Raw genomic sequence first — 12107 nt, 5'->3', positions numbered from 1 at the left:
TCAGTAATTGCTCCTCCACAACCCAAGCCCATATATTAGAGGTCTCCAGACCCTGCTGCAGCCCAACCGGCACATAGGGGAAAGCCCGGCACTGCAGCATAGTTTCCGAACAGAGTCACTGATCCCTGCATCTTAGGAGGAGACAGGAGCAGAGATCCTCTTATCAATTTAATGGCATGTGGTTGTCTCTTTTTCTCTTGACCTTCCCTCCCCTTCCTCACCTGCCTCCCACCCAACAGACCTTTCACGGAAGAAATCTATCGACAGAAGCAGAAGGCAGCGAAGAACAAATAGCAAGAGGTGCGTATGCAGGGGATCAAGGCAAGAGCGAGGGGCATGGGATTTCAGTGGGATGGTTTTCCGGGCCTTTAATCGATACAAGATCATTTGATGGGCCAAGGCAGGGGTGTCACACTGGCAGCTTGTGGGCTGTGTGCCCATGAGGGGTCTGAAGGAAGCCCACGAGCCCCAGCAGCTGCATCTCCTGCTGCCGTGTGGCAGGAAAGGGCCTAGGGGGTCTGCCCACCACTGGGGGTGAGGGGGAGCACATGGCACACCAACGTTGGACAGCCCTGGGCTAAGGGCTCAGGCTGGCTTCTCAGTCCGCCCTTCCCTCAACCTTGTCTTTGCCGGCTCTTCCCACTCCCTTCCTGTCATTCTTTAGAGAGTTGAACGTCAAACCCCCACAACACCCAGCCAGGAAGGTTTATTTTTCTACCATGGGTTTTGCTCCCACCTCCTGGCATCCAGTCGGCTCCGAAGTGAGCACCGCAGAATTGTTTTTGATTATAGGCTCGAGAGTGGAGGTGAAGTGGGATTAGCAGGGAACATCGAAGTGAAACATTTAATCTTAGCCATGTGAGCGAAAGCCCTGGCTCTATAGCTGGGGCTCTCAGACACACGAGCTACCGGTCTCGTGGGGGGCAAACTGGTCTGCAACCCGACATTTTGCACACGGAGACCAGGCAACAACCGGCCTCCCGGCTCTGCTGCCAGTGGGGATTGGGCTGTTCCACACCTGTACTTGTGGCTGCCTCCATGAGTCAGCTCAATAAGGCCTCCTTCTCAGACACCTACAAGCTCCCCTCTAAATGTGGCTTAGTGCTGGGGTGGCCAACCTACAGCGTGCATGCCACAAATGGCATGGGCAGCCTCTGTGCTGGGATGTGCCTGTATGGGAGAGGGGGTAGGCAGCAGAGTGACAGGTAGGGTAAGGAGTGGGAAGCAGAGTAGCAGATCAGGCAGGGAGAAGAAAACAGCAGCAGATCGGGAAGGGGATCGGCGTGACGCTCAGGGAAGGGTGAGGTTAATTGATGGCACACCTATCAAAAAATGGTCAGCCCCCACTGGCCTGGCAGCTGCACACAGCTACTGGGATTGCCCCTCTCTCTAGTGGTAAATGCGCTGCTACACACATTTAGGCCAGGGGTTGCCAGTGACGGATTTAGAGGCCTCAATTTTTGGATGCTCCATTTGAAACGCCTTAAAGGGACCCAGTTGTCCTACATTGTGGAGCCTCCGTCCAACCCCAACAAAAGGCCCCTCCGAACCATAAGTCACCTCTGCTAGCGCACAGTAAGCAGGACTGAGTTCAGTGACCCTGGGGCTACTTCCATCCCTGCGGTCCAGTTGCCACGTACCGTATATGATCTGCAGGTGTTAGAAAGCGCATGTCATTGCAGCCCCTGCCTGGATATCCTGCACCTGAGCAAAGCCAGCCCATGTCCGCTAAAGAGATTTGTCTCCAAGTGGCTGTAATCAACTGAGAGGCCCAGAAACACAGGCCCTGTCCCTAGTATAGTCCTGAAAGGTGCTCCTGTCACGGGGTAACAGGCTTTTGGTGTGTCTCTCTCTCTTTTCTAAGGCAGTTGCTTAGCCCTCTCGCTTCATGATGTGGTTTCCTGGACCCGCCGATGTCTGATCTGCCTGTTTTCCCATTGAGATGTATCCTGCTAATTAGTCCAACAATCCCCAGTGAGCACCTTGTGCCAACTCAGTGCACCGCCACACCTACGCCAACCCGGGAAACGGAAGAAGCCAGATGACTGCACCCTCCAGTCACGGCCCTGCAGGGGACTTCTCTGGAACTCAGCTTGCCTCTTACATCTCCTCCTTTCGGCCTGGATCAAAGGATGCTGCAACAGTGCATGAAAAAAGCAGCCAACAAGAAGGCCATCTCGGAGGGGAAGTACCGTGTGGCACTTTCCCACCTATCCTGGAACAAAGCGAAACCACTTACTTAGCAGCCAGCAACTCTCCCCCTTCCCAGCCAGCTTTGAGTCCTAACAGACGGGCAAGTGAAGTAGCCCTGGAGATGCTTAGAAGCACTTGCTTGGAACAGGGGCTCTCTGCTGTTGCCCGGCTGGCATGCAGCCATTCCAGGAACCAGGCTGTGATTTTCGGAGGGCCGGGCAGCTGTGAAGACCTCGGGACTGAACCACTGCCGTGCGCTCCTCAATCTGGCGCATCGAATCCAGGCATGAGCTGTCACTGCAGCGCTCACTTGAGAAGCTGCTGCCGTCAAGGCTTTGGCAGGCATCCCAGGTCCTCTCACAATCCAGTGGCAGCTTTGCAAACAGCCTCGCTATAAAGGAGTGTGGGACAACGTCTGGCTCAGACCATCAGCCTGCATGAGAGTTCAGCCTCCGTGGAGCAGGTGTTGTGCCCATGCAGGGGCTGCTTCCCTGGATTTGAACCTGCAGCCAGGGGAGAAAACTAGCAGGAGAACTGGGAGGCATGTGCATATCCTCAGGGAATAGGGAGAAATAGGATGCCGTGGGACTGAGTGTATTAGTCAGGGGAAAATTGTCCCGGGATCCTGCACTAGGTAGAGCGGCCGTGATCTCTGGTGGCGCTGGCAGTCGCAACTCTGCCTCCGTCACTGTGTAACCTGAAGCATGTAGCTAAGAGCTTGCTCTGCAGAGCCTAGAGCTCAGGTTGAAGCCCCTGAGACATGCTAGCACTCGCACCTCCATCCACCCAGCCCTTAAACTGCCACTCATCAAACTGACCTGACCCTCGCAGGACTCGTGAGGCTCAATAACTGAATGCATGTAACATGCTTTGTACCCCAGGGCTGGACGGTGTGGTCTCTGGAGCGGGGCACCGTGCCCATATGGAAAGGTGTCCACGCAGAGAGATTTGTGGCCTCTGAGCTGCCTTTTTGTCTCAGGCGCCTACCCGTCTGTTCCACCACCTGGATTGTGAAGGGGTGGCAGACGGCAGCTCGGGAACAGCGTTTATGTGCTGGAACTGCCACACCAGCCAAGAACAAAGGGTGCAGAGAGCCTCAGCCCCCTCCTGCTCCCTGCCCATACACACACGCGTGCTCTGCTACGTAGCTCTACCAGATAAACCGGCCCACCTTGCACAGTGCTGCCGAAGTGTGGAGTCCCCCGGGAAACTTCGTAGTTTCCCTCCAGGCTTGGCTGTCATCTGCAGAGGGGGCCTGTGCTCTCGGTCACCTTTCCCCTCAAGCACAGAATGTCACCGGTGGGTTTGAGCTCTTCATTTTTGCCCTGCAGCAAGGGGGGTCCTCTTTCGGTTATTTTCTAGTTTGCCTTTGTGCCAAGGAGACCGCTCCACCGTCCCCATGACACCAGGGACTGAATTTCTAGCTGCTGTCTTATTCAGAGGATCCCAGGGCTGGAACCCAGTCTGAACAAGGAAAGATGTCACAAATAAGAGCTCAAGACTATATAGTCATGGAGAAGAAAGACAAAGGAAGAGGATAAATAGCAGCGGGGCTTGTGATGTGCCTGGAACGAAGCTGGATGAAGCGAGACAGTGGGAGGTGGGTTTGTCCCCAGCCCAGGCCCTGATGCGCTGTCGGAAGTTTGCCAGCTCTCTGCAACCTCGCTGTTCCCTTCTCTGCAGCCGTCTCCCAGGGCTGCTGCAAGTGTTAAGTCATGTGTGCAACCTCCTGAGTTAGTTTGGTGGAAACCATTACTAAAGATCCTAGCACAAGGACCCTCGGCGCTCAGTGTTACTCACCAAACCAGCGTTCTCTCCGATACAGCCTTGTTCCTTCCCATCAACTCTAAGCTTTCCCAGGCTATTCCTGTGCTCCCATTCCCAGTCATCTCCAGCAAGACCTTTGATAATTGCTCTCATCCACTCAGTTTCCGCTGCAGTACATTCCCCTAAGGTCTCTGGTTACTGAAATGCCCCACCTCACTTGGCCTTTTCTTTCTGAACTGGCTCCAGCATCCCAAAGTCCCGCAGGGATGGCAGAAAGGAGGGGAGGAACACCGTGTTGCAAACGCATATCGTTCTGAAAACACAACGAAGTCCCAGGGACTGTGACCGAAAACTGGCTAAAGAGAGAGCATTGGCTTCCTGTTGGCCCCGAAGTTTCTGAACCTCGTCTACACCTCTGCGAGACGGTTGGATTTCTTGGCTTTTGCACAGCTGCAGAGTTGCGCAGCTCGCTCTGTAATCCCCCCCCGCCCCCCCAGTCCCAAAAGAGAATTAAACCTGGGTTTTTTTAATCGCAGGTTTGTTCGCATCCACTCTGTTTTACAGTTGCACTGTTTACGTTTCTTAGTTTCGAAGCCATTAAGCGGTGGGGTTTGTTTTCTTTCTCAACCACCTTATTTATAAACACTTCGGCATAGTATTTTATTTTTAGCTAAGTTTCCACATCCCCTTCGCAGTTAATGTTTACAGATGGAGGCTAAATGGCCCAGTACCCATAGCAACCAATGAGGAGCTATATTACATTATTCAGACAATTTATGTCAGAGTCGCTAGTTCTGGCCTAAAGTAACCGATATAAATACACTCCTCGCTGCTGATGGGCAGCGAGTGTTTTCAAAGGAAAATAATCTTTTCCTAAGAAGTAACCATCTGACTGAAATTAGCTTATGGCTGAATCTTGCCCTTCTCTGGGCCCATAAACCATCAGCCATTTCGGGGTAGTGAGAACTTGCTTGCAATTCTAAAACTTAAGCATGAGTGACCCAGTTTTGGTCTAAGACTAAGATATCGGAACCAGGACCACGTGCATCTGCCCGGCACTGCATAACACCTTGCAGCCTTGATGCTGATCTGCGCCTTGGGGCATTGTCTCAGCACAAAAAATATGCAGATCTTCCCATTAAATAGTGGACAGTGGAGTGGGTTAGAGAGGGATCAGGTGGGACTGAAGCCAATGGAGATGTGTACTCAGGAAGCCATGCTGGAGTTTGCTTCTGGCTCAAAGATGAAGCAGCAGCACCGAGGAAAGCCACAACTGCACTCGCAGAGCGTGCAGCTCTGTTTGGGCCCCACCATAATATCCTGGCAAGACCACACTTTCTGCCCAGCCCCTTACAGAGAGCGGCCCGGAAAAGCTCAGCTCCTGGCATCTGGCTGGGGCCCATTTACAAGCTGTTTCAGAAACTTTTCCAGTGTTTTCCTCAGCACTCATGTGAGTCTTTCCACTGCTGTCAGAAAGCTTGACTCCATCCATCTCTGACTTATCACCCCTGGCCGGGAGGCAGCCTTAGATACTCGTTGCATTTAAACATAACCCAGATATGAGAGAGACCCTTTGGTGATGGGATGAATGACAGCCGGGTGGGTTGCCCCACAGATCTGGGATCCAGTTTTTAAAAGCATGAGCTGCTTCCGTTTCCTCACTGGTGACACCCCTTCTCCCCTCCATCTACCACAAGAGAAGGTCACATCTTCTCTGCTGCCTGGTTTGGCGGCCCAGGATGCCTGGTTCCCACAGCACCTTCCCTCTTTCTCCTGGGACTGGGGGTGCAGGGTAGGCTGTAGGACATTGGTGCCCCAGAGGCACTGGCTAGCTAGGTGGGTGGGAGAGAAACCATGATCCCCTGGGTAAAGGAGCAGAGAAACCACCCTCTGTGGGGTAAGGAGATGCCAGCTTCATTAGTGACTGTCACAGAGAGTGAAGAGCCCCATCCCCAGGCACCTGCCGTCTCCCCCTAAAGACCATCCCGGGCCAGGCTGGCATGTAGCCCCCGGGGAGGGGGGCTTTGCACGCGTGCTAGGATCACTTAGACATTTTCATCTGCTCTTGGGCACTTGTAACAACAGCATGTTACCACCCCAGATCCAGCCTGGATCCATCCCCATTGCATCCCTGTTGCTCTATAGAGCTGAAAACAGCGCATAATGCAAAGGCGCTAATCCCTGGGGTGGAGCCCTTCCAAACTGAGCACCATGGTCTGCCCCCAGGACCTCTCCTCTGACAGGAGAAGTGGTCCTGGGGGAGCAGTTCTCCCCAAGCTGGACCACTGGAGCTTTGGGTGGGGAAGAGGCAGAGGAGTCACTATCCTAGGGCTGTGAAACCAAGCTGCATTTTAGCCCGAGGCCTCCATGGAGACTAGTAGTAAGCAAAGGGATGCTTCCTCACTGCCCTCCTCCAGGCAGTTGGGTGCTCCCCCTGCATGCATTTCTTCTCAGACCCAGGTAGAGAACACCATGGAGCTCGGGCAGCTTAGCCCCTGCAGCTCTACATGCCACCCCTTCCAGGCATCTGACATCTGCTGAGCAGCAGGGGGGAAAAACACCCCACACTCTTGTTTCTCCCTCCTTAATGTGGCTAGGGTGAATTAAGTTCTGCTGCGATCCCAGGCAGCAAGGTAGTAGCCCACAGGTGTGGGCAGTTGCTGATGCACTCAGCGGTTGGCTGCCACCCCCATCCCTGGGCCCACACACCTGCAGGCTATAAAGAGGAGGCTTGGCAGGGGCTTGACTTCAGCTGCACAGGGATGTGCTGGCCAGGAAAAGGTTGGGTTGGAAACTGCTGGGGCCTGGTTTGCTCTATGTAAGACCAGGGAGCTTTGTGCACAGGTACCTTAGGGATAAGGGATGAATGAGTAGTGTAGACTCTGAAAGCAAAGGAACAGAGCAGGGCTCTTGAAGCTGGGCTGCTTCCCTCACCCATGCATGAGACCTTTGCTTGCACCCCAGCTGAGGGAAGGGGGCACTCGGCTGAGTGGGTGCGATGGCAGCTGAGGGGGGTAGAGCTCTGGGAAGCGGGGAAGTGAGCAGGAGAAACTGGAGCTTTCTTGCATGAACCAAGGGAGGAGCAGATGAAGTTGCCCCTGAGTCTTGCAGCATGGCAGGAGCTGGCTTCGGGGGGAAATGGAAAGCCTGGGTTGTTAGAAGGGAAGGGTGAGGGAATTGTCTAGCAAGCTTCATATATCTCAAGCATGGTCACAAGCACCACTTTCTTCCAGTCCCCTTCTAGCTATTCAGGTGCAAAAGGCCCCAGAGATACCTGCAGGTGGTTACCCAGTGCTGGGTTATATCTCCATCACAGGGAGGTCAGTGATGCAAAACTTGAGAGTATCTGAACCCCAAACCTCTAGGCTTGGGCCTGCGTGTAGGATGCCTGCCAAAGGATTTAGAAGTATCTGAAGCCCCAGGGGTCTGCATCGTTCCTGTAGGACCAGGGCACATCACTTCCAATGCTTCTGATGCTGAAATATTCAGCTGCTCTGGGTAATGGGCAGACAACAGGCTCAGGGGTGGATTCAGAATAGAGTTCCTCGCTCCCTGCTCTGATCTTGGCCCCATTCTTGGTTCCAGTTCACAGCTAGAAGCTTGAATGTTTTAGTTTCACTTCAAGTTTACAAATAAGGTTAATAATAGTGATTTGAAGAGGAACCAAAATCCAAATATTTGGAACATTTTGGACTTGAATCAGAACCACCCTTGGGTGGGGTTTTACAAACGACTTCCTTTTTGGATTAACACATTTTGAGTGTGAGGGGAAAGGACCTCTTCCCCCTTAAGTTTCTGAACCCTCATGCTACAATATTGCTCTTACACTACCACATTTTATGTCAAATTCCATCTTTCCATAGCAGTTGTGCGCCCCAAACCCCCCAAAGCGATGGGAGGGAGGCACAAGGGTTTTTCTAGTGCTATGCAGAACATGCCCCAGTTCTATTAGTCTCCTTTTGGCCGTGGGCACGTGTCTGTGCATCACCGTGTTTGGAACTGGTTTTGCCTACCACAACTCCCGATGTTGCACATCCTTTGATAAGTCGTAGCCACTGCTTTAGTCCCTGAAAAGCACAAGAGCCTGAAGGCGATAGCTGCACACATTCTGATGCAGATCCACGTTTGCCCTGCATCTGTCTTGTTTCGTGCAGCTTATAGATTCAATTGCTGGCAGTCTTCCCACTGCAAACACAATGTGGGCTAAAGTGCAATACCGCTTACCTCAAAGGCCCCAAGGGAGGGGCACAGGTGATGACAAACAAAAGCACCGTTTAGATTTTTTTCCAGTGTTTGATATGTGAGGGAGGATTAAGAGACTGCACTTCACATCTGAGGCGAGGCTTAGTTCCCTTGTAATTACCGAGTGCAGCCGTTCTAAGACTCTTAACGGACGGGTTGGATACCGTCTTTGTGAGCAGCTCCAGACTCGGCACCAGAAGAAACATCCAGTAGGAGCCAGTGGTTATTTTCTCCATGTCAGTGGGGGATTCAGACTGGGCTAAGCTATAGGAAACCAGCTGGAGGAGGACAGTGCTGCAGCAGGCTGGGAATGGACTTGGTGATCTATTAGATCTCAAGAGGGTGTAAAGCCGGGAGGGCCTGCCATGGGGGAATGTTCTTGGTTGAGTTGATCCTGGCTTGGGCAGGGGGTTGGACTAAATAACTTCTCAAGGTCCCTTCCCATCCTGTTCTCTATGATCATCCCCTCCGCCCTGCCCTCCCACCGCATTTGACTTGTACTGGAGCATTTCACCCAGCAATTGTGTCCAGTACATTTATAGTTATGCTACAGCCTCGCTGGACAGCATCTTATTTCCATTGGAAGGCTTGAAGCCGAGGTGAATCCACTGCCTCCCTTGGCACTAACAGTTTCAAGGTCCAGGAAGGGTTTGTATGAAAGGATCCTGAATAGATGAAGTTTGGCTGCATTACAGCTGAGCTGATGCCTCCAGCCCAGGGCATGTCCTGCAGGGATATATAGGGTGCACACACACAGACCTTCAAGGGGAAGAGCTGCAGAAAAGCCAGGACAAGCTATTCCTGCTAGGGTCAAGTAATGCACAAGAAAAATCCCTGGCAGCCCGGTGTGAAATAGCAGCAGCTGAGGAACCTCAGGGACTAGCATGTCACAAGAGGTTTATAACTGGAGTGTGGGTCCCAACCAGCTCTGCTGTGCAGTGCCGCGGCCCACTGCACCTCTGGGGCTGCCAGACCATCCCTGCGTCTACTTTTTTAAGAGAAGAGTTATTCTGAATCATCAGCTCATGAGATCCAGGCTGGTTTGCTCAGGGTCTTAGCAGGCTGAGTCAGTCCATCCGTATGAGGTCCTGCTCCTGTCTGCACAGTCACCTCTCCTCTGCACCTCCCGTAATAAACCAAATCGTGCCTTGGGCGAATGTGTCACTGGAGCATGCAACGGTCTCTCCCTGCACGCCGCAGGAAGTCGGGTGACGGGCAGTTTCTGCCTGTCCTCTAACAGAAGAAAACACAACTCCCAAGTGGTTTTTAATTCCAGGGTAAGAACTTAATTTGATTGAATGGGTGCCAGCAAGTCATTCAGAGTACAAGGAGCACAACCAGCACCCCCACCCGGGACTACAGAGTCCAGGCCAAAGGTGAAGCAGCACCCTGGGGTGCCAGGAGATCCTTTTGAGGGTGCCACACAATGTTAGGTGTGCAAACACACACACACCGTTAGGTGTGCAAACACGCACACTCCACAAGATAAACCCAGAGGTTTCACCCAGGAGCCCACAGCCTCAGAAGCAGTCTGCCCCGCTGTGGCCTCTCTCAGCCCTTTGCAACAGAAGAATTGCTCCATTATTTTCCTGTTGTCAAAAACTGGTGAAAGCTAAGAGCTGGCATCTTCTGCGTGGGGCCTCGAGTCTAAAAATATCAAGAACCGTTGCACTACGGGACCAGCCTAAGCTACAATGGATGAGTGTGTTCGGTCAGCCTTGGGGAAAACTACAGGCTTTTCTGTGGACGTAGGATCTCCCCTTGATCTCCACCTCCGCAGAAAACATCAGTGCAGGAACGTTTAGCAAAGCTGCATCTTTCGGCTCTTGGTCTAGTGTTTAGGGATATTGAGTTGTTTTTGGGGAAGCTCAGCTAACACAGCATTTGGTTTCTATCCCTCTGCTTTTCCATCTCGGAAAGCTGTGGCACCTGTGGTGAGGCCTAGGGCAGCCCAGCTGCTGCAAACTGGAGCTGCCCAAGCCATTTCCACCAGCTCTGGGTTGCGTCTAATCTGCTGCTGGTGTTTGCTTTTGTGCACCCAAGCTGCACTTCAGAGCTTGACCTGGCACCAAGAGGAAGGACTATCAGGAAGCTCCATCTTAAACAAATACCGTTGGCCAGTAACAGGTCTTTGAAGAATAAACATGGGCAGCAAGGAAAATAAACACCCATCTCCTCATCCAGCTGCAAATGGTTTGCAGAGACCTGGCTCCGATGCTGCACTGCCCCATATGCTGTCCCTGAATTCTGCTGTGCTTGCAGCTCCGGCGTTTGGGGGCCGGAGGGAAATGAATGCTTGCCCTCACTGTTTGCCCAGCATTAATGCTTGTCCTCTGCGCAGCTCCAGAAAAGAGACAGCTAACGAATTCAGGCCTCCCCCCAGGGTTTGGAGCAGGGACAGGCAATTATTTCGAGCGGAGGGCTGCTTACTGAGTTTCGGCAAACTGTTGAGGGCTGCATTTCCCACTGCAGCGCAGGGAAGACAGAACAGCCCCACCGTCCCAGGCCAGAAGCCTCTGCTAGGCAGGGGCTTATGGCTGGTGGGGTGGGGTTGGGCAGACCTTGCTGCTGGGTCCTACCACCAGCTTCCCCTGGGTCCTACTGCCTCTGCCTCCTGTCATCTTTGACAGGCAGCCTGGAGCAAATAAATGTTAATTTTCTAAAATATTTACGGGCCCCATGGGCCAGATACAATGGCCTGGCGGGCCAGATCTGGCCCCCAGGCCATGTTATGCCCACCCCTGGTTTAGAGGGAGCTTCAGTGTCTCCGTTTTGTTGATGGGGAAACAGAGGCACAGCCAGGTGAAGTGACTTGCCTGAGGGCAGCCGGGTCATCAGTGGCACAGACTGGATTAGAAATCTGGATTCCTTGATATTGTCCCATCATTTTATCCACCAGATCATACTCTTGCCAATTTAGGGAAAGACTTGCATGTGCTTTGCCAGGAGAGCAATCCCCCTGTCCTGATAGAAGCCCTGGAGAGGTGTCTGAGTCAAGAGACATCTGGACAGAACAGCTGTACCTACCTAAAGCCCCATGCAGAAGTGCAGCATCTTGTGAGCAAGGAAACCCTGCACAATCATGGTTGGAGATGGGTTAGATCAAACCTCTGTGTCCAGATCCAATCATGTTTATAGCTTGGACTCATGGCCAGAGCCCCTGAAATCTGGGGGAAGTCAGGCTGGGATCCAGTTCATGAGCCTGCAAATGCCAGAGTGCAGGGCCTTGCATTTTCTGAGCGACTGCCAGCTGTTCCAGTGTCAAAACAACCCACTCAGCTTGTAGGATGCCAGTCACATGGGTCAGGCTGCCCTTTTGTCCAACAATAACCTTTTCCTGGATGCCAGCCCATGCCAGTCACAAAAATGTTCCTTATCTAGATGGAGTCAAAGAGAGGAAGGAAGCCTTTAGCTACACGCATTAAACACAGCTGCCTCCATGGCAGGTCTGGGTGCTGTTTGAAGTGGCTTGCGATGAGACAGGGCACTACTGGAACGTTTGCCTGCAGAAGGCACCTCTTTAATAAAAGGCTCCATGAACTAACACACCCCTGTCGAAGCGGGGAAAAGCAGCATTTTAATAGGAGAGCCCTGGTCTGCCTCTATAAGAACAAGCGTTCCCAAAAAGCCATCGGTCCGACTGTATCCGCGTTCCTGGAATGCCGTCCTGTCTTTGAGTCTTGTTATAAGAACAACTCGACCAAGCTGGGAAGTTCCTGAAGTCCGACAATACCTGCCGTTCACAGCTCTCCGGAGCCTCAGATGCTTTTACTGCATTTTGTCCATGCGGTGCTTCTTGCTGCCCGCTTCTAGCTCTAGTTGATCTCTAATGAGAACCCCGCAGAGAACAGAGATGGTCAGCGGTGAGTGTAACCCACGGGCGAGCCTGTGATCCAGGTTTCTCT

General features: G+C 52.7%; 1 protein-coding gene across 3 annotated transcripts in view; it reads left to right on the top strand.

Moving 5' to 3' along the window:
* Positions 1-4495, top strand: part of PEMT (phosphatidylethanolamine N-methyltransferase) — an 85962-nt gene extending 81467 nt beyond the window's left edge. For 2 of the 3 annotated variants that reach the window (XM_059716794.1, XM_006272736.4), the window contains exons 7-8: positions 240-300; positions 1865-4495. In XM_059716794.1, coding sequence (XP_059572777.1) covers positions 240-294 — 55 coding nt within the window. In that variant the 3' untranslated portion in view covers positions 295-300; positions 1865-4495. The remainder of the gene's footprint in view (positions 1-239; positions 301-1864) is intronic. The other variant, XM_059716795.1, reaches the window with a different exon arrangement.
* The last annotated feature ends 7612 nt before the right edge of the window (positions 4496-12107 follow it).

This window comes from Alligator mississippiensis, chromosome 13 (genome assembly GCF_030867095.1).
Source record: "Alligator mississippiensis isolate rAllMis1 chromosome 13, rAllMis1, whole genome shotgun sequence".
Lineage (NCBI taxonomy): Eukaryota > Metazoa > Chordata > Crocodylia > Alligatoridae > Alligator > Alligator mississippiensis.
Note: the sequence above shows the minus strand (reverse complement) of the source record. Positions and strands in the feature narration are given on the sequence as shown.